The sequence below is a fragment of the Cricetulus griseus genome, chromosome 3 (genome assembly GCF_003668045.3).
Source record: "Cricetulus griseus strain 17A/GY chromosome 3, alternate assembly CriGri-PICRH-1.0, whole genome shotgun sequence".
Lineage (NCBI taxonomy): Eukaryota > Metazoa > Chordata > Mammalia > Rodentia > Cricetidae > Cricetulus > Cricetulus griseus.
The window spans coordinates 240200239-240223080 of record NC_048596.1 but is presented as its reverse complement, the minus strand read 5'-3'; the positions used below and the strand labels follow the sequence as shown (position 1 = coordinate 240223080).

Here is a 22842-nt window from a genome sequence, read left to right as displayed (position 1 = left end):
ATAGGTATCTTTAGGGTAGGATGTGGAATTCTTTTGGCATATGATAAAGAATGGAATAGCTGGACAGTAGATACATTTTTAGCTTTTTGTTGAACCTGCACATCGATTTTCATAGTGGATACATGGGTTTGCATTGATACCAGCAGTGAATAAGGTTTCCCCTTTTCACCATCTACAGTTGCATTTGTCATCATTTTATTTATTTATTTATTTATTTATTTATTTATTTATTTATTTTTGTTTTGTTTTTTAACTTAGCCATTCTGATCGGGATAGATGAAATTTTAAAGTAGTTTCAATTTGCATTTCTTTGATGGTTAAGGATGTTGAATATTTTAAAAAGTGTTTCTCAGCTATTGTATTTCATCTTTTGAGAACTCTCTGTTTAACTCCATGTACCACTTTAAATTGGTTTGTTTATTTTCTTGTTTTTTATTTTTGAGTTCTTTATATATTCTAGTTACTAACATTTCATCAGATGTATAGCTAGTCTTTTTTTTCATTTTGTGAATTGCCACTTCACTGAGTGATGGTGCACTTTGCTGTACTGAAACTTATTATTTTCCTATGGCCCATTTATGAATTTTTGGGTCTTGATGCTGGTGCTATTAGGGTTCTGTTTAGGAACTCCTTTCCTGTGCCCATGAGTTCAGGCATATTCCCTACTTTCTCCTCTGTCAGGTTCAAGACATCAGATCTTATATTGAGATCCTTGATTTATTTAGAGTTGAGTTTTGTGCAGGGTGATAGACATAGATCTATTTTTATTCTTTTCCATGTAGCGATCCTGTTTGCCTAACATCATTTTTCAAAGATGATGAGTTTTCTTCAGTGTGTATTATTTGATTCCTTTACAAAATTCTGGTAAATATATAGGAATGTGGGTTGATATGTCTGTCTTCAATTCTGTTCCAGTCATCATTGTGCCTGTACCATGCTATGTTTAGAGCCATGCCATGGTTCTAAAGTGTGATTTGAAATTAGGTGTGGTGATACCTTGTACGTTATTCTTTTTGTTTGGAATTGCTTTGACTATCCTTAGTCTTCAGTATTTCTATGTGAAATTCAATTCATTCCAGTTTTTATGAAGAATTGCACTGGAATTTTGATGGGAGTAGACTTCTTTTGGTAGTATGGGCATGGTCACTGTAGTAATCATACCAGTCCAGGAGTATGGGAGGTCTTCTATTTTCTGGTATCCTTTTCAATTTCTTTTTTTAATATCTTGAACTTTTCATCAAACAAGTCTTTTACTTCCTTGGTTATTTCTATTTCAAGATAATTTTGCATTGATTATGAATGGTATAGTTTCCTTGATTTCTTTCTCACTGTGTTTGTCATTTTATATAGGAAGGCACTGATTTTTGTGTATTAGTTTTTATCCTGCTAGTTTGCTGAATATATCAGCTTTAGGAACTTTCTATTGGAGTATTTAAGGTATTTTACATATGGAATTATATTATGTTCAAATAAACATACATTGACTTCATCCTTTTCTATTTATATATCCTTTTCTGCTTTTTGCTTGTCTTCTTGTTCTAGCTAAGTAACAGGCCAAACAAGAGTGGGGAGAGTGCATATTTTCTTGTTCCTGAGTTTTTATGAAATGCCTTGAGTTTTTCTCTGTTTACGATGATGTTGGTTATGGGCTTCCTGTGTTGTGTTGAGATATGTCTCCTCTATCCCTATTCTTTCCAGAACTTATATCATGAATCAGTTGGATTTTTGTCAAAGTTCTTTTCTGAATGAAATGAGGTGATCTTGTGGTTTCTTCCATTTAGTTGATTTATGTGATGTTATGTGGTGTTGATTTACGTGATTTATTGATTTATATATGTTGAGCCATCTCTCCATCTCTTGGGTGAAATCTACTGTATCATGGTAGATAATCTTTTTTATGTTCTTTGGTTTTTTAAGTATTGAGAATTTTTGCTTCTGTATTCATTGGTGATATTAGTCTATAATTTTTATTAAGTCTTTGTCTTATATTAATATTATGGTAATTATGACTGCATAAGAGGATTTGGAAATGTTCTCTTTCATTTTTTGAATACTTTAATGAATTTTGGTATTAGTTCTCTAATGTTATATAGAATTCTTCACTGGATCCATCTGGCTCTGGGCTTTGTTTAGTTAGGATATTTTAAATTACTGCTTCTGATTCACAAATTTAACTCTTTCTTTTAGATTTTCTGGTTTGGTAGAATATTAAAACTTTAAAGATATCTTTCTTTTTATCTCCAGTTTTATTAATTTATATCCTTTCTTTTGGTTATTTTTGCTGAATATTTGTCAATCATGTTGCTATGTTCAGAGTACTAACATCTTATTTTATCGATATTTTATATTTTTTTCATTTCTAGTTTATAAATTTCAGCCCTGACTGTTATTATCTCTTCCTATCTACATTTTTAGGGCATTGGTTGTTCTTGTTTTTCAATTGCCTTCAGGTACATCATTAAGTTATTTATTTGCGATCTCTCAAATCTTTTAATATAGAAACACAGTGTTACAAACTTGCCTTTTATGACTGCTTTCATTGTGTATTTTTATCTTCATTCAATATTAGAATAAAAGCTAATACCCTTCTTGCTTCTCCCAATTTTGGCTCAGTATTGTGTTGTTTAATGTTCATGAATTAGTGCAGTTTTTGTCTTGTCTGAGGTTCAGATAGAATGGAGCATGTAATTTTGATTTTGCTGCATTTGTTGAGATTTGTTTTGTGTCTCATTTGATGGAAACTCCTATGGGCTGAGGAGAAGAATGAATATGTATTCTTTAGTGTTTGGGTGAAATATTCTCTATATATGTATTAAGTCCATTTAATTTTTAATGTCATTTAACTCCAGAGTTTCTTAATTTGGTCTATTTAGTTCTTTTTCAGATAACCTGTTTATTGGTTAAAATTTGGTCTTGAAAATTCCCTCTTACTCTTTTGGGAATTGTTTGTGGTTGTAAGTCTAAAAGTGTTGTTTTTATGCAATTTAGCAGCTATTTTTGGTGCATATATGTTTAGGAATGTTATATCCTATTGAAATTTTTCATCATTGAGAGGATAAAATGTCCCTCTCATCTAATTTGTTTTGGTTTGAAGTCTGTTTCGTCAAATATTAGAATACTACATTTACTAACTTCTTGGTTCATTTGCTTGTAATATCTTTTTCATCCTTTTATCCTGTAGTGGTCTGTATCATTGGTCAGGAGGGGTGTGTCTTAAAGGTAGCAACAAGATGGATCTTGTTTTTTAATCCAATCTGTTAGTCTGTTGGTCTTTATTGGGAAGTTGAGTACATAAAAATGAAGTTATTGTTGAAAAAATGTGTATTAATCTCTGTCATTTTGTTGCTGTTATGATCTTCTATTAGATCTCTTTTGATTTAGTGTTCTGAAATTGTTTACTTGTTCCTTGTACCTTTTTGTGTGTGTTTAACCTTCAAGTATTTCTTTCAGTATCTTCTGTAGAGCTGGCTTAGTGGCCCTAATTTTCTTAAATATATTTTTGTCTTGGAAAAAAAGCTTTCTCCTTCAATTATGGATATAGCGGTCTAGAATGATATCTTTGTCCTCTCCTAAGTCATAGAACATTGGTACCAAACCCTTCTGTATTTCATGGTCTCCATTGAAAAATCTGCTGTAATTCTGATGGGCTGCCTTTGTGTGTGTTGATCTTTTTCTCTTGATGCTTATAATGTTTTGACTATTATGTGCTATATGTAGTTTCTTTTGTGCTTCCCTCTCTTGTGTTATTCTCTATGTCTCTTGGATCTTGATAAACATATCCTTTCATACATTAGGGAAGTTGTCTTGTATTGTTTTGTTGAGAATATTTTCTGTGCCTTTGGCTGGGTCTCTTCTTTTTATACCTATTATTCATAGGTTTGTCCTAGAGGTACACATGTTCCTCTACTTTAGATTTGACATTTCCTTTGACTGTGTGAACAATTTCTTCTACATTGTCTTAAAGAATTGACATTCTCTCTTCCACTTGGCAATATCAATTGGTAAAGCTTTCCTCTGATGTTTTTGTCTGAATTCTTGAATTTTTCATTTGAATTCTTGAATTTTTCATTTCAAGTTTTATTTCATTTTGACTTTCTCCAGTAATTCTGTCTCTTTATTATGTTCTGTTTTCATATCTTCATATCTTTTTATTTTGTTCAACTGCTCGTGTTTTCCTGGTCTTCACTATGGCATTTATTCATATTCTCTTTAAACTCTTTAATAATAGTTATTTCTATTTTGACACCATTGTCTTGTACATTATTAAGTCACTTTTCTTAGGGACATTACTATTGAAGAGCTAATTTTATAGGGACTTATAATTTGGCATATTCATGTTTGTATATTTGCTAAAGGATCTAGTCATCTGGAGGTAGGTTGTTAGTACTGTTTCTTGGTATAGAAACCTCGCCTCTCTATTGCTGAGTGAGTGTTTTCAGCTCTGTTTCCTATTACTCCAACTTGTCAAGTGGCTAGCCATTTGCATGGAGTTTAGGGTTGAATCTTTGGGGAATTCAGTTTAAATGTTGAAATGGGGTAACAGAAACAGTCCTGGTTCTTCTTAAGTTAAGTGCAATTTACAAGCTCAGAAACAATTTTTCTGTGGAGTTTTTTCTGTAGAGATTTTTACATTTAATCTTCAGGAGCTTGTTCAAGATGCTTTGGACTTTTCCTCAGTCTATGGGTATAATGCTGGTGTGGGTCTAATATCTCTCTCTGAAGAGGAAGGTCCTCAGGTTGTACGGATGGCTATTATTGGTAGTGTAAGTTTAGTGTCTGTGAACAGAAGGGACCAAATGTGTCAAATGTGATGATGGAATTGGTAGGGGGTGTATGGATGGGGTGGTGGCAGAAATTTTGTCTATGCCTTGAGATGGGGGGCAAGGGTGCTTTCAGGAGTGGATAGAGTTACCAGTGTGAGGTGGACTTCCCTACTTGATGTGGATATGGAGAAAGAGGAGTCAGAAAGCAGGTAAACAAGAAATATTTCTTAGGCAGGTCTAAGTGGGGGGTAGAGTTGCTTGTGTGGGTCTGAAGAGGGGCAGTCTTTAGGTGGAGGGAGTGTGTAGTTGGCAGCACCACCAATCTTGTGTGTTTCTAGAGAAGGGACCAGATGTGCCTAGTGGGCATGAGTGGTTTGGCCAGAGTGGTTAGAGTTGAGTTGGAAGCAGGGTATATAGGCTCCCTGGGTAGGGATGCACACAAGAATGTGTGGCAGGTGTGAATGGTATTGGTGGCTGCTTAAATTAGGTCTCCATACCTGAAGAAGATGTGCCAAAGTGTTGTAGGAACAACTTTTTTATGTTTGATTAAATTCTTAGCACTAGTTGTAGTGAAATTTTAATGATTAAACTGATTTTCAACATTAAAATATTTTGTACCCATTTTAGTGATCATAAAGTCTTTGGTTGTTATTAAGGTTCATCACATAGTATTGCTATGTTTAGCTTTTTATAAATTTCTGCAGAAATACATGTTATATTAATAAGCTTGTTTAGTCCTTCTTAAATTAATTTTTAAAATTAACTTTTAAAGTCAACATACAAAGTGATGGGTTTCATTATGATATTTTCATATATATGTGTTATTATGTATCTTTTAAAAAAGCATATGCCATTAGGATATTTGCCAGATATTACATGATTAGAAAGAAATTAAACCAGATTTTTTTGCCTCCTTCTCTCCCTCCTCCTTCTTCTGCTGTTTCTGTTCTAAAACAGCATTTCATCCAACAGAAGAAAAATAATATTTCAACTCTTTTATGGCAGATTAGCACATTTAAATTCAAATTCAGCAATTAATTTATTAATTTTTTAAATAAAATACATAAAAGGAACTTCAGATGTACTTATAAAAATTTATTTCATTTAACTTGATTTAGGTTGACTTGTGTGTCTCTTAAGAAACACAGTGGGAAACATACATTTACTATAAATACATTCCTATTAGCTGGTATTCTCAATACTAATATTTTAGATTTATTCATGTGTATGTGTATGCCCATGTGTAGATATGCATGCTTCAAATATAATTCTTTTATTTAGCCACAGAATGTCTGAGAAATATAAGATGATTTAATTTAATTTCTGTTTTTCCCATTAAACCCTCAAATCAGGATGGAGATCCTGTTCGCCCAGGAGTGGCCATGACTGATCTTGCTACTGGCCTGTTTGCCTATGGAGCCATTATGGCTGGTCTCATACAACGTTACCGAACTGGAAAAGGACTGTTTATTGATTGTAATCTACTGTCATCTCAGGTACCAATTCAAATAACATTTTAGTTGATATAATAACGTATTTGTGGTATACCTTTCTTGATAGAATACAATGCTCACATTCCATTAAAATTAAATAAACAAACCACCCCCATAAACTTTTTGATGTATTTGCTTTCATTTTAAAATAAATATGAAATCATTTAAAAATCATGACAATTTTGTTACAATTTAAACATTGTTGTTGAATTAAAATTCCTGGGTCTTCTTGTACTAGAATGGTTTCAGTTCTCCTTGTGAGACCACAGTATAGTTTCCTCTATTTCATTGTCATATGAGCTCTGTAAGTTCCTTTGATGCTATTTGTTCACTTTTTATGTGCCATGGACTCTCTTGTAAGTCTGATGAAATATATGGACCTTATCTTGGGATCATATTTTTGAGGTCATAAGATGAGATAATTCAATTACATAAGAAGTGAGTTATACGGAAATATATTTTCCTCAATGTAAAAATCATTTTTGTGTTATCATAATATATTGTTGTTACTAACATTAAACTTTATGGAAATTGAACTATGCTATGTAAGTGCTCCACTCCTATGCTGTATTCCCAGCCTTCTTTTTACTCTTCATTTTGAGATAGTTTTACCAAGTTGACTGATCTTGAACTTAAAACATAGACTAGGGAGACTTTGAACATCTTTGGATATATTTCTGCTTTTATCCTCTGGCAATACAATGGTGATTGCAGCACCATTTAAATTTTGATGTTAAGAAGAAATGATATTTCAAGAAATATGCACTAGATAATATGATATGAACTGAAAATGATGTGAAAGGATGTGTAAGATTATCAGTGATCAGTCACAGATATTGCTAATGCTCTGGTGCTTTTGTTGCTTGTTTTCCTAATTGTTCAGGTCAGGGGTTGATGAAAATAAAGAAATCATTTTTTGCACCCATGCTATTTAACTCCTAAAACTCCGTCCATAGACTATCTTCCCTAGTTTAGACAGTTACATTTTCACTGTAGCAAGCACAGGACTGGTGAAACAGAAGGGTTAATTCACTTTTAACATGACATTTTGCCTCCTTTACTGGATCAGACCCAGATGCTGTACCATATGTGGAAGTTGATTCTGAATAGATAATTTTTCAGGGATAGGAAAAAGAAAATATCTAATTTGTGCAAGGAGACATTTTACTGTGGGAAAATTACATTCTAGACATAGAGATCTCAGTTGGGAATTTCAGATTTAAGTGGCATACATGGGAAAATAGTAAAGTTGGAACACCACATTGGAGATTTTTTTCTCTTAGGCAAAATTAAGGAGGTGTATCAAAATAAAAAAGTCAATATGGTTGATGGTAAAATAGTGCGTATGAGTTTTTAACAGCAATGTTGAATTACTGTCAGAATTTTAATGGCTTTATAAAAGGAGTTATCTTGCTTCTCTACAGAAAGTCATAGGTGGTAGTTATGGGAAGAAACTAAAAGTCTTTTCTTTGTTTGTGTTAATAGCTGTAATGAACCTGAAGTAAGTTAAGTAACAACATAAAACTTACATATCCAATAAATGTGGAAGACATGAAAGTTTCATAGGTGTGTGATATGTGTAATCTTATAGGAATCTGAGCTTTGTAGGTCATACTGTCTGTGTCTTAAGTGCTTAACATTTCTGATCAGAAGATTTATTTTTCATTTTCATCAATCCTCCCAAATAATGTAGTCAGTTTTGTCTATACCAACTTCTTTATATTCAATGAATATATTAACTTTGAAAACAATTATCTATTATAGTATAGATAATAGAGGTTAAAAAAATCTTTGAGCACTATATTTGTGATTCCCCATGTGGAATATATTCCTTCCTGTAAGCTGCTTCAAAATGAGTAAATTCATGCCCACATACACACAGATATTTGTTGACGGAGGTTTCTGTCCCACCCTGTCCTGCAGTCTTTCAGTCCCAAATAAACATACAGAGGCTTATATTAATTATAAACGGTTTGGTCTATGGCTTAGGCTTATTACTAACAAGCTCTTACAACTTAAATTAACCCATGATTCTTATTTGTGTTGAGCCACGTGGCTTGGTACCTTTTCTCAGTATGGCATTCTCATCTTGCTTTCTCCAAGTCTGGCTGGTGTCTGCATCTCTGCCTTTCCTCTTCCCAGAATTCTCCTCACTTGGTAGCCCTGCCCATACTTCCAGCCTGGCTATTGGCCAATCAGTGTTTTATTAAACCAATATGAGTGCCAAATCTTTACAGTGAATAGGAGCATTATCCCACATCATTTCCCCCTTTTTTCTTTTCAAAACAAGAACCTTGAATCTAATTACCTTTGTTTAACTTTTTTTCTTGACCATTATCCAGAACAACTTGTAACCAACATGTTAAACAAAGACAAACATCCAGAATCCATTTTTGTGGGAATGTAGGTGTAGTTTTCTAGGCTGCTTCCTTCTGATTGGGGCCACTGGTAGTCTTATGGCTACCCAAAGAAAATTTAGGATTATGATCAAGTCCTAACTGGAGTATTCTGTGAGGCTAGATCATTTCAACCAGCAGTCTTGAAGCTGTTCTGGATGCAGAACTCAGAAGAAACCATAACTGAGGTGCTCTGAATCTTTGGATCATCTGGGTCATCCATTCCCACTAGGGATTTTTCAGGGGGTTTTTCCTTGATCAAATTTTTTTCTTAACACAGAATGAATCTACAGCCCCTCATTTCCTGTGGAAACAAAAGCAAAACCTCTTTTCCAAAGTAACATATCCTTTGACTTAAATTTTGAAGTCAAGGCATTTTCAAAATATATAGGTTTGATTAACCTACTCAAAGCCTTTACACACTATAGTTTGATCAAACAAGGGCCCCTGAAGCAGTGGCCCAGGTGATGGTTCCCTGGGCATTCAAGCAAGATATCACCACAGATATTTATTAAAATCAGTGTGTGTGTGTGTGTGTGTGTGTGTGTGTGTGTGTGTGTGTGTGTGTGTGTGTGTGTGTGTATTTGTATTTAGGCATGGTATCCATGTTGATTGTTGAGACTGAAAGCTCCAATAGTCCAAGGAAATGTTTTTTTTTTTGTGCTTTTCACTGTATCTTAAATGCTCAGTTTGTCAAATATTTGTCAAATAACAAGTTATCAGTGGTATTATTCTTTGAGTGAAAAATATCCTCCTTAGACTTATATGTTTGAAAATTTAGTTCCAAGCTGATGGTACTGTTTGGGAAGGGTATGGATCCTCTGGGAGGTGGAAACTACCCAGAGGAAGTGTGCCTTTTGGGGGTAGGTCTGGAAGTTTTGTAGCCTGGCTGCATTTCCTATTCTCTCTCTGCTTCCTTATTGGTAATACAGTGTGTCCTACTAGACTTTACTCCTGCCACCATGCCTTCCCTTCCTGCTGACATACCTTGATGGAATTATCCCCTGAAACTGTTAGCCAGAATAAATAGACTTATTCACTTAAATACTGTCTTCTCAGGTATTTGGTTATGGCAACAAGAAAAGCAATCAACACAGAAAATTGGCACTAAAAAGTGGGGCTTTTGTTTTTATAAACCTAATCATGTAGTTCTGAAGCCTAGGCTTCAGAACTGGTTTACAGGAGGAATACCTTGGGTTTCTACTGCTGTGAACAGATACCATGACCATGAAAACTCTTAAAAACGAAACATTTAATTGGGTGTCTCACTTACAGTTCAGAGGTTCAGTCCATTATCAACATGGTGGGGAACATGGTAGCTTGCAGGAAAATGTGGTATTGGAGAAGTAGCTTAGAGGCCTACATCTCATAGGCAACAGCAATTCCACTGAAACACTGGGCAGTATCCTGAGCATAGGAAATCTCAAAACCTGCTCCCACAGTGACACACTTCCTCCAGCAAGGCCATACCCACTCCAACAAAGCCACACCTCCTAGTAGTGTCACCCCCTATGAGATTATGGGGAACAGTTACATTCAAACTACCACAAGGAGTGTGGAAAGATTTGGAACTTTGGGCTAGAAAAATCCACAGAATTCTGTGAGAAGAGCTTAATGGGCTATTCTTGTGGGAGTTCAGAAGATCAGAAAGGTAAGTGGAGTGCAGACAGTGGAAGACTGGTCTAGTGAGGTTTCAGAGGGAAACAAAGACTTTGTCTAGTAATGGGCTTGCTTTAATTACAGGTGGGCAAAAAAACTTGGCAGTTTACTTTCCATTGGATGAGAGCTTGTGTGAAACTGAATTAAAAAGCAACAGACTAATTTCATTGGTAGAAGAAATTTCAAGGTAGCATAGCATTCAGTCTGTGACATGGTTACTTCTCACTGTTCTTATTCAAACTGACAGAGCAAAAAGAATGAAATACATGAAGTTTAGCAAGGAATGCTGTGTGAGCAAGTTTAAAATTGTGAACAAGGAGCAGAACATTCAGAGGACAAAAAGAGTAACCTCAGTCTCTTCAATAGGAAAGGTGCCTTAAAGGCAAGACCCCACCCATCAAAGGCCCCAACTTGTAAAAATGCAAATTTATTTGAAAGGAGAACGTGGCTGAGAATGCCACAGAATGGATTTTTTTCTTTTTTTTGCTGGACACAATTTTGCCTATGAAAGTGATATTGCAGATTCATCATCCACCAGGGCATATCCAGGAAAATACAGCTTTGGCTCAAAATAGCCAGGCTACATCTTGGGCTGGCAGCAGAACTTGGCCATGTAGTCTAAATTGTAGTCTAAATTGCTAGCTTTGAAGATTCAAGACTGAGGGATCATGGACCCTTACTCCAAAGTTAGAGGGAGCTGCTGAGGCCAGTCAATGTGTGGCAGTGTTAGAGCCTTTGCAAGGAGGGCCTGGAAAGCCACTGCATGAAGCTGAGATTTTATCCAAGTCAGTTGCAATGAAGGCCCCAGGAAGTAGGAGACGCCAGGACCATGGCACATCTGTCAAGGAAAGAGCCAGACATGGAATGGAGCCTGTGTAATCGAGATGCTATGTGCGTTATACGTAACAGAGGTAGCAGGCCAGAGAAACCCTCTGGAGAACAGAAGAATCCATCATGAGTCCAGGATGCCTGATTGGGTGCTTCAGGATTAAAAGTTTGCCCTGAAGGATTTTGGTCTTCCTTTGTTCCAATCTTTTTCCTTGATATGTTTCCATTCCTCCCTTTTGGAGTGCGAATGTCTATTTTGTGCCATTATGTGTTGGAAGTATGTAATTTGCTTAAGTAAGTAACCCAACCCATGGTTAGGAGATTCTGTTTCAAAAGAGAATTTGAATTTTTCAACAGTGTTGGTACTTTAATGTCTATGGGAAATTTTGAAGTTGATTTAATGCATTTCACACTGCTGAATTGGCCATTGGCATACTATGGGCTCAGAGTACAAATGTGGTTTGAGTGCAAAAATGTACCTCCTAGATTTATGCATTTGAATGCTTAGTTTCTGAGCTGGTGGCTCTGTTTGGGATTGTTATGGAGCATTTAGGAGATAGAATCTTACCAGAGGAAGGGGTCCCTAAGGTCAGACCTTGAGGTTTTATAGCCAGGCCCTACTTCATTTTCTCTGTTTAATAATTGCTAAGGCAATGTGACCTAACCAGACTCCTGCTCCTGCTCCTCATGCCTTCCTTGTAAAGAGAAACTTCTTTGGTGAGGCATGATAACCATACTTACTTACAGGCATAAGGGGTATGAGGCTAAGTTTTAGAATGTGGTTAGGAATTATGCTGCTCTAGTAGATTGGTGGTAGCAGATTGTCTTCTAAGATCCATGACCTCACTAAGCCCTAGGAAATTTGAGTAGGATTTTAGGAGCAGTGCCAGAGGTTTAGAGTCTATGAGGGAGGTGTGCAAGTAGGTGACAGATGGCTGGTGTAGCATCTAAAAACTCATCTCAACCCACAAACAGAAAGCAGAGAGGGCTAAATCAAAAATGACATGAATCTTGAAACCTCAAAGTCTGCCCCCAGTGACATACTTCATCCAGCAATGTCACACCTCCTAAGCCTCCCCAAAGAGTCATCAATGAGGACCTAGTATTCAAATGCCAAGACATGGTGGGCTCTTTATTCAAACTACCACATATAACTTTATGATAATCTTTTCTGTGCTGGTCAATGTTGTGGTTCATAGGTTTCACAGGTGGGAAGAACTATTAATTGCTTCATTGCCTTGGCATCTTGCCATTTACTTTCTGTCACTGTGGAAGTTTGACTGCAGGAAGGAGACTTTCAGGTTAATTATAGCTTTAACCATCTGAGTCCTGTGCCTTAAGTATTCAGTGTCTTCTGCAATAAGTTATTACCTTAAAGCTCTAAGAGGCAACCAAGGACAACAGCAGTAGCCTATATTGTCTTCAGAGACACATGGATTACCCTGACTACAAACACTCAAAAGGAAGTTTCTTATGGCTGGAGTACTAGGGATTTGTTAGTGTATAGTTCTTGTGGGACTATAATATATAAATGTGTAATTTATATACATATATATATATATATAAATGTGTGTGTGTATTTTATACATATACACACACTTGAAAGTGTTATATATAGCTTTAGGTACATGTAAAATAATGTGATTCCTTGTGGCTTTATCAAACAATCTTAGTGTTATTTGTCTCCCTTCCCTCCTTTCCCTTCTGTTTTGACCTCTCTCCTCCCTCTCTGTTTGGAGCCCCCTGCCAGTTTTTCTGTTTCTGCATTCATATCACTGGTATCCTGATATTCTCCTTTGAATGCTCTCCCCATCATGGTCCATTCTTATTTTCTTGGTTTCTGCAGTTTTTCCATGTTATATACTCACATATGAAGATTTAGAGCCAGGAACCACAGCTCAAAGAGAATATGTGGCATTTATCTTTCTGGGTTTTTCAATGCAAAGTTTTAAAAATGTTTTTGAGAATTTCATATCTAAGTTCAGTATTTACATCATTTCTACCCCTCCTTTTTTTCATCCAAGTCCTTCTAATGCCTTCAACTTCCTCTCAAATTCATGATCCCTACTTCTATAATTAAGGTTGCTTTACACACACACACACACACACACACACACACACACACACACACACACACACACACTTACCTTATTATGGTGGTTTGAATAGGAATGATCCCTATAGACTCATGGATTTGAGTGCTTAGCCCATAGGGAGTGGCATTATTAGCAGGTGTGGCCTTGCTGGAGGAAGTATGTCACTGTCGGGGTGGACTTTCATGCATTATATGCTCAAGCTATGCCCATTGTGGTACTCAGTCTTCTTCAGCTGCCTGTGGATCAAAATGTAGAACTCTCAGCTCCTCTCCAACACTGTGTCTGCCTGCATGCTGCCATGCTTTTTACCCTGAAAATAATAGACTAAACCTCTGAAACTATAAGCCAGCCTCAGTTAAATGTTTTCCTTTATAAGAGTTACCTTGGTCATGATGTCTATTCACAGCAATAGAAACCCTAATTAAGATACCTACGAAGTTAATTTAGTGGTATAGTTCTTATGTGACTGTGTTGAGGGATGACAACTTGGTATTGGATAACTGATCATGGGGTCTGTCCCTGAAGAAAGTGGACTCTCCCTCTCTCAGCAGCTATTGGTTGTCTGTAACTGTTCACATGGGGGGGGCTTATGAACTTTCCCCTATCCATGTTTGCATGTAGACTGGTGATGCAATTATGCAAGTTACCATATGGTTGATGTTTTATGATTGTAGCATAAAACATCATGTCATGTCTTGAAGACTCTATCTAGTTGCAGGTGTTCTGGTCCTCAGGCTTTTAAACTCTTCCTCTTCATCCATAATTTCTCTGAGCCCCATGTGTAGTGATGGCACTCTAGATAATACCAATTGGGGATGGGCACCCCATGGCCACTTATTTTCTGCATTTTGACCAGTTGAAAATCTCTGTAATAGCTTTCTTTCATTTATTGATAAAATAATCTTCTTTGATGATGGTGGAGAGCTATAGTTACTTATGGATATAAGGATAAGTATTTAGAGTGCAGTTAGAAATCATCTTGGTTTAGAATTGAGAGCACGGGAAGAGGAGGGACGGAGCTATAAGAATGAGAAGGGAAGAAGAGGAAGGATGCAGAGGTTATGAGGGAGCAGAAAGGTTGAGTCAGGTGAAGAATAGAAGAATAGAAGAAAGGGTATGTGATAGGTAGGGTGGTAGGAGAGGAAGGGAAGGAGAAGGGCACTGGGATTGTCATGTAAAACAATCTTGTTTCTAATTCAAATAAGAAAATCTGAAAGAAAGGAATCATCTTGGTTTAGGAAAATGGTAGTAGCAGGTTTTTCTCTAGGTTCTATGACATCTCCAGCCATGGGGCATTGCCTGTGTTTACAGTACCAGGCATGAATTCCTTCATATTGAGCAGGCTTTAAGTTGAATTAGGTAGCTGCTGGTCACCACTGTTTCACCATTGGGGATATCTAGGCAGGCTGGTCATTGTGGTTTATAGGCTTCACAGCTGGTTGGGATTATTGGTTGCCTTTTTATCTTGTTCTAGTTTGCTTTCTATTGCTATGTAAAGGTCCAGGCAAAATATTTGGCTTCTATGTCTTGATAATAGTCCACTATTCCAGGATTCAAAGGCAGAACTCAAGCTGACCAGGAATCCAGAGGCCGGAATGAAACAGACAATGGAGGGGTGCTACTTACTGGCTTGCTATGAATGGCTTGCTCAGCTTGCTTTCTTATATAATGCAGAACTATCTACCAGTAGGTGTACCACTTACAATGGGCCCTCTCACATTATTCATTAGTCAAGAAAATGCATCAAAGAGTGGCCTATCAGCCAATCTTATAGAGGCATTTTCTCAATTGATATGCTTTCTTCCCAGATTACCTTAGCTTATGTCACGTTGACCAAAAAAAAAAAAAAAAAAAAGACAAAAAAACTAAGCAGCAGATCTCTTTTGACAGCTTACATAGCACCTTCCAACACTATATAATCTAGTTCTCAGGGAGGAGGCTTCCAAGTCAGTACCATCTTGATTCCTCCAAGTCCCCTGTATGAAGTGTATGGTGTCTTCAACATTAGTGTTTCACCTTTAAGTTCTGGGAAGCAACCAAGAGCAATGGACAATAAGCTACATTGTTTTGGAAGTATCTTAGATACTCCTTGATCAAAACTTAAAGGGAGTGTTTCAATGCGTGGTGTAGGGGTAGTGTTGTAAGTGTATCACCCAGGGTTGGACACCTCATGGTCAGTGTTCCTTGTAGTTTGACCAGTTGTGACTTTCTGTAATGGTCTCCTGCTGTAAAAGAAGCTTCTTTTATATCTGTGGATATAAGGATAAATATTTAAAGTGAAATATATTTAGCAATTATACTGGTGTGCTGGCTAGAGTTTTGTCAACTTGATACAAGTTATAGTCACTTGGGAAGAGGGGGCCTTCACTTGAAAACTTCCTTCCACACACAGATTGGTCTGTGGGGAATCTTTTTGTTTTGATTAATGATTGATGTAGAAGGCATACTGCATCCACAATTCATGCCACACCAGGTCAGGTGCTTGTGAGTTATATAAGAAAGCATCTGAGAAAACCATGGGGAGCAAGCCAGTAGGCAGCATTTCTCTGTGGCTTTTGCTTCAGTTTCTGCCTCAAGGTTCCTGCTGGAGTTTTGTTAATCCATATGAACAGAAAATTCTCAGAAGAAATATAAATGGCTAAGAAATTTTGGAAATGTGTTCAGCAGCCATAGTAATCAGGAAATTACAATTTAAAGCAACTTTGAGGCTTAATATCCTACTATTAACATCTATGTTCAGTTGTGTTCATTGCTGCTCTATCCAGAATAGTGATGAAATGAACAATTTAAATATCCTTCATCTGATTAATGGAAAATGAAAACATGGCTTATATACACAATGAAATGTTATTCAGATGTAAAGAAAAACGAAATTTGAGAGTAAATGGATGGAACTAGAAAATGATATACAGATACACATAATTTAAATGAAGTTATGCCACTTGTGATAAGTGCTTCCAAGAGACATGGATTAACAAAACTCCAGCACCAGACAAAAGAAAGCTCCGTTTGTTGGTCAGAGAAGTACAAGAGACTCACAAAACAATATAAGCTATTGCTGTTTCCTTTGGTTGCCTCCCAGAAGTTGAAGGTAGTTCTCTTGATGAAGACACGGTGCACTTTGAAAATAGGACTGGGAACATTCAGGCTGGTTCTGACCCAAAACCCAAACAACTGACTTTCATAGTACTGGAAGGTGATATGCAAGCTGCTACGTGAGAAAAGCAATTAATAGTTGTACCCAGTATTGATTTCTATGAACCATAACAATGATAGCAAGATATCCCTAAAAGTCAAATAGTTGCACATATATCTTGGTAGTAAACAACAGTTCTCTAGTAGGAATTAAAGCACACTAAACAAGAGGTAAACCATTCTGATAATAAAACCTAGCCAACACCCAATGGAAGGGGGACGGATCTACTACTGCCATTTTCCTAAACCAGTTGTCTTAGTTAACTTTATATTACTGTGATAAAACACCATGACCAAAAGCTACTTGTGAAAGAGTTTATTTCAGCTTACAACTCTCAGGTCATACTTCTCAGAGAAGTAAGGAAAGGAATTCAAGGCAGGAACCTTGAGGCAGAAACTGAAGCAAAAACCACAGAGAAATGCTGCCTATTGGCTTGCTCCCCATGACTTTCTCAGATGCTTTCATATATAACTCACAAGCACCTGACCTGGTGTGGTATGAATTGTGGATGCAATATGCCTTTGTTTTTTCGCTGAGTAGTACTCCATTGTGTAAATGTACCATATTTTCTGTATTCATTCTTCAGTTGAGGGGCATCTAGATTGCTTCCAGGTTCTGGCTATTACAAATAATGCTGCTATGAACATCGTTGAATAGATGCCCTTGTTGTATGAATGTGCTTCTTTTGGGTATATGCCTAAGAGTGGAATTGCTGGATCTTGTGGTAGACTGATTCCCATTTTCCTGAGAAATGCCATACTGATTTCCAAAGTGGCTGTACAAGTTTGCACTCCCACCAGCAGTGGAGGAGTGTTCCCTTTTCTCCACATCCTTTCCAGCATAAATTATCATTGGTGTTTTTGATTTTAGCTATTCTTACTGGATCCCTAGTTTCATAATTTTACACAGGGACATCCAATTTTCCCAGCACCATTTTTTAATGATATTGTCTTTCTTCAGTGTGTATTTTTAGGAACCATTGTCAAATGTCAGATGGCTCTAATTACATGCACTTACTATTTCTCTCTTCTGTTTTATTCCACTGAAGACCTTATTTGCTTATATCAGAAAAGTTTTGTGTTGACTAACTATTGTAAATTGGATTGAGGCCTAAAATTCAAAACTTGATGAATGGGCTAAACCATAGTTTCACTAGCTATTGGGTTAACTCTATTTACTCCATATTAGGAGTGGGTAAGAGGTGTTGCTCCAAAGAATCATGTGGGATTATTTTCACTAAGGGGACTATGGGTCTTGAGTAGATAATTCATAAATAGTTACTGTACTGGCATACATGATTGTTTGAAGATGAAATGCAATAAAGGATGTGATAAAAGCATTGTAAATTGGAAATTATTCTATTGATGGCAATCATGCTTATTTGGTTAGTGCAATATATTTCACAGGGTTATATATGTGGTGAGGTTGAAAAGTTACACATTAATATAATTATTTTATTATATCCAGAACTTTTCACAATAGAGGAATATTGATTAATTTCATTTTGTCTTTCAATTTAAAAAAATATATGTAGAGTCTAGATCCCAAAACAAAACCATAAAATGATTAAAATCTGCTCTATGTATATGAGAAATGTTATTTTTAGGTACTTTTAAAAGTAGCATGATAGGAAACTACTCTTTCCAAAAGAAGTGTTCTTTTTATTTTTAATATAAATATTTATTCTCTCACACTCAGCACATAGCACTTGTTTTTAGCTTCAGCTGCCTGGAAAATATCTTTTTTTCTTACAGTGGTCAAAAACTACTACTTGTTTTGATCACATTATATAGGATGATGAATGACATTCAATGGTAGCCACTAAAATGTGATTTTGAACTCTCTTAAAAGTGATCTACTGTACAATAGACAAATTATGCTTGATTTGAATAGTAGCTAATTATTAACTCAGAGATGATTGCCTCAACCACAACAAAACCATTTCAGCGAGTTCACTGTGGAGACATGATGGTGCCCGGGATGTGGTTTGTAGTGGGCACCAAATATTTTGTAGTTTCAAAGCTATAAACTTTTAACCCTTGTCATAAAATTCTTTTGATTTTCTTTTAGTCTTAATATGATTTAAAGTTGTTCACTCAAGATTGTCTAATGTCAGCATCTAAATACTGTGTCCTTAGATGATATTGGTAAAGAGCAAGGAAGTGGGTGTGGATGTGGTTCCAATTACTTTGGTGCTCATATTCTTCTGTTGTGGCTTTCAGAAATATCTTTTGTAAGTTTAATATCCTTCCTGTACGTAATTGTATCCAGGCTTCCTTAATTATTCTATAGTGAGCTAGTGTTTTAGTTCCACAGTTAGTTTCACAGATAGAGCATTTTGTCACTTTGATGCCATAATCTTTACCTATATTTGAATGTTGATCATTTTAGAATTTATAGAAGTTTAATTTGTTGTAGTAAAATTTTGTCAGTAAACTTTCAGAATCACAAACAAGTACACTCATCTGAAATTTATTATTTTGTTCTGTTAGATACATTTGTATCAGTAATATTCATTTTACTTTTTACAAAAGGGTAGTATTGAAGTATCTATAAAATCTACTTTAAATGTCAACTTAATAATTTTTAATAAATTTATAAAGTTAGAAATCCACCATTATAAATCGAAATTTGAAATATATATTCATACAAGTGACCTCTAGTTTCATATGAGGCCAGAGCAGACCTGCCTTGAATTGGAGAGGGATCTAGAGCTGGGCAGATTCAGAATTCAGGAGTCTTTTTAATGTCTGTTACCCTAGGAACTTGATATTTGTAGGTTTTTTTCTATAAAATATTAAAAATATATTGTGTAACTACATTGTTATAAAGATGAATACAGTTCCTTATTTTGTTTGCTGTTATTACATTGTTTTTATTTTACAATTTTAAAGAAAGAAATTAAAATAAAAAAATTATGCTCCCAAAGTACTGTGACTATCAGAAACTATGTCGATTGTACCTAAGAAAGTGGTTCTGGAATAAGCATGGTAAGAAAAGTCTGAAAATGTACCAAATAAGTGAAGAGAAAAGAAACTTTGCATTCAGGAAGGAATTGGAGCTAAAAACCAAGATTATCTTGAGGAGCAGGTATGGGATGGGCAGGTACAGGAGTATAAAGTCTATGGTAAAGGAAGTTGAGACATTGCGGTAGGGAAAGAAAAAGTAGTAAAATTAGAAAGTTCAAAAGTTCAGGAACAGTGATTTGGAATTTTAATATCTCTTTTAAGAGGCCCATTGCATTCTTGCTTTAAAGACCCCATCAATCTTTGCATATCTGGTGTCAGTTTTTGTAATTAAATTAAGTTTATTTTTAAAATTTTCATATCTATGTAATGTATTTACATAATTATCCCTTACTTCTCCTCCTCCCAACCCCTCCCATATCTTTAACCCCCATTTCCTCTCAAATTCATGGCCTCTTTTTCTTTAATTGTCATTTTTTACACACACACACACACACACACTCACACAACCTGGTGAGTCAATTTAGTGTTGCTTGTATGTGTACGTTTAAGCACTGACCACATGATATCGAATAGACAATTAGGGAGCTCATCCCTGGGGGAAGATTAAGTCTCCTCTAATTTACTATAGTTCATCTTACACACATCCACTTTGGCATGTCAATTGGTGTTGTCATTATTCAGGTTTTTGTTTAAGCAAGCGTATTGTTGAGAGTCCGAGGACACAGCTTCCTTGTTATATATAGAAGACACTATTTTGCAGCAGACATCATGGTCCTCTTACTCTTAAAATTTTCTGCCTTCCTCTGAGTCTTAGGTGTGGGAGTTGTGTTATCGATTTATCAGTTGAGGCTGGGTATCCTATGGTCAGTTGTTCTCTGTATTTTGAGCAGTTACTTTCTGTAATTGTCTCCAGTTGGAAAAAAAGCTTCTTTAATGAGGTGTGTGATCTATACTTGGCTATGGGTATAAGGATAAGTATTTGAATGCAGTTAGGAATTGTCCTTTTTTTATGTGTTTTTCTTTTTTTTTGTTAATTAAAATATTTTTTCTCTCTTATTATTATTATTATTATTATTATTATTATTATTATTATTATTATTAATTCAAGTTAGGGAACAGGCTTGTTTCACATGTAATTCCCCTCTCCCTCTCCCTCCCCTCACCCCCATTCCTTCTCCCCCACCTCCAACCTACCCCCCACCCCATCCACCCACCACTCCCCAGGCAGGGTAGGGCCCCCAACCGGGGCTCCACCAAGTCCACCAAATCTTCCTGTGCTGGGCCTAGGCCCCTCCCCATGTGTTCAGAGACAGAGGGAATCCCTTCAAGTGGGATGGGCTCTCGAAGTCCCCCCCACCGACAACGCCAGTCCACCTCCGGAGGCTCCCAGGAGTGCAGGGGCCTCCCCATTGGCATCCATGATCAGGGGGATGGATTAGTCCCGTACTGGCCTCCCAAAAAGCTTCTGGGGTCGATATGCTTTCCCTTTTTCAGGCCAACTGTTTCTGTGGGTTTCTCTAACCTGGTACAGACCCCTTCTTCGTTCTTCATTCCTCCCTCTCTTCAACTAAGTTCCAGATTTCAGTTCAGTGTATTTCTGTGGATGTCTGTCTCTGCTTCCATCAGCCACTGGATGAAGACTCAAGGATAGCATAGAGAGTAGTCATCAATCTCATTCTAGGGGAAGGGTTTATAGGCCATCCTCTCCTCCACTGCCCGGACTGTCATATTGTGTCATCCTTATAGGTCTCTGGAGATCTTCCTAGTTCCAGATCTCTTCTCGGACCTATAGTGGCTCCCTCTGATATGGTATCTCTCATCCTGCTCTCTCTCCTCTATTCTTCCCCCAACTCAATATATCTGCTCCTCCATTTCTTCTCCTCTACTCTTCATCTTGTGCTCTTATTGTGGCAGCACCAACTCCCCTACCCTCATGCTCTCAATTAGCTCGGGATTGCGTTGAATCTGTAGATTGCTTTTGGTAGGATTGCCATTTTTACTATGTTAATTCTGCCTATCCAAGAGCATGGGAGATCTTTCCATTTTCTGGTATCTTCTTTAATTTCTTTCTTTAAAGTCTCAAAGTTCTTATTGTACAGGTCTTTCACTTTTTTGGTTAGTGTTACCCCAAGATATTTTATGTTGCTTGTGGATATTGTGAAAGGTGATGTTTCCATGATTTCTTTCTCATTGAGTTTATCATCTGTATACAGTAGGGCTACAGATTTTTTTGAGTTAATTTTGTATCCTGCTACCTTGCTGAAGGTGTTTATCAGCTGTAGGAGTTTCCTGGTAGAATTTTTCGGGTCACTTATGTAGACTATCATGTCGTCTGCAAATAGTGAAAGTTTGACTTCATCCTTTCCAATTTGTATCCCTTTGATACCCTGTTCTTGTCTTATTGCTCTAGCTAGAACTTCAAGTACAATATTGAAGAGGTATGGAGAGAGTGGACATCCTTGTCTTGTTCCTGATTTTAGAGTTTCTCTCCATTTAGTTTGATGTTGGCTATTGGTTTGGTGTATATTGCGTTTATCATGTTTAGATATGTTCCTGTTATTCCTGTTCTCTCCAAGATCTTTATCATGAAGGGATGTTGGATTTTGTCAAAGGCTTTTTCAGCATCTAGTGAGATGATCATGTGGTTTTTCTTTTTCAGTTTGTTTATATGGTGGATTACATTAATGGTTTTTCATATGTTGAACCATCCTTGCATCCCTGGGATGAAGCCTACTTGATCGTGGTGGATGATTTTTCTGATATGTTCTTGGATTCGATTAGCCAATATTTTATTGACTATTTTAGCATCAATGTTCATGAGGGATATCGGCCTGTAGTTCTCTTTCTTAGTCATATCTTTGTGTGGCTTGGGTATCAAAGTGATTGTAGCCTCGTAGAAAGAGGTTGGCAATATCCCATCTGCTTCTATTGTGCGGAACAGTTTGAGGAGTACTGGAATTAGCTCTTGTTTGAATTTCTGGTAGAATTCTGCAGTGAAGCCATCTGGCCCTGAGATTTTTTTGGTTGGGAGGCTTTTGATTACTGCTTCTATCTCATTAGGGGTTATAGGTCGATTTAAACTGTTCATCTGATCTTGATTTAATTTTGGTAAGTGATATTTATCCAGAAAGCTGTCCATTTCCTTTAGATTTTCGAATTTTGTGGAGTACAGGTTTTCAAAGTATGACCTAAAGATTCTCTGGATTTCCTCAGTGTCCGTTGTTATATCCCCCTTTTCATTTCTGATTTTGTTAATTAGCATGCTCTCTCTCTGCCTTTTGGTTAGTTTGGCTAGAGGTTGTCTATCTTGTTGATCTTCTCAAAGAACCAACTCTTTGTTTCATTGATTCTTTGTACTGTTTTCCTAGTTTCTACTTTGTTGATTTCGGCTCTCAGGTTGATTATTTCCTGGCGTCTACTCCTCCTTGGTGTGTTTGCTTCT

The 22842-nt window shown here is 36.5% G+C and overlaps 1 protein-coding gene across 2 annotated transcripts in view; it reads left to right on the top strand.

Moving 5' to 3' along the window:
- Sugct (succinyl-CoA:glutarate-CoA transferase) overlaps positions 1-22842 on the top strand; it is a 755657-nt gene that overhangs the window by 106796 nt on the left and 626019 nt on the right. For both annotated transcript variants that reach the window (XM_027409391.2, XM_027409390.2), the window contains exon 8: positions 6116-6259. In XM_027409391.2, the coding sequence (XP_027265192.1) occupies positions 6116-6259 (144 nt within the window). The remainder of the gene's footprint in view (positions 1-6115; positions 6260-22842) is intronic.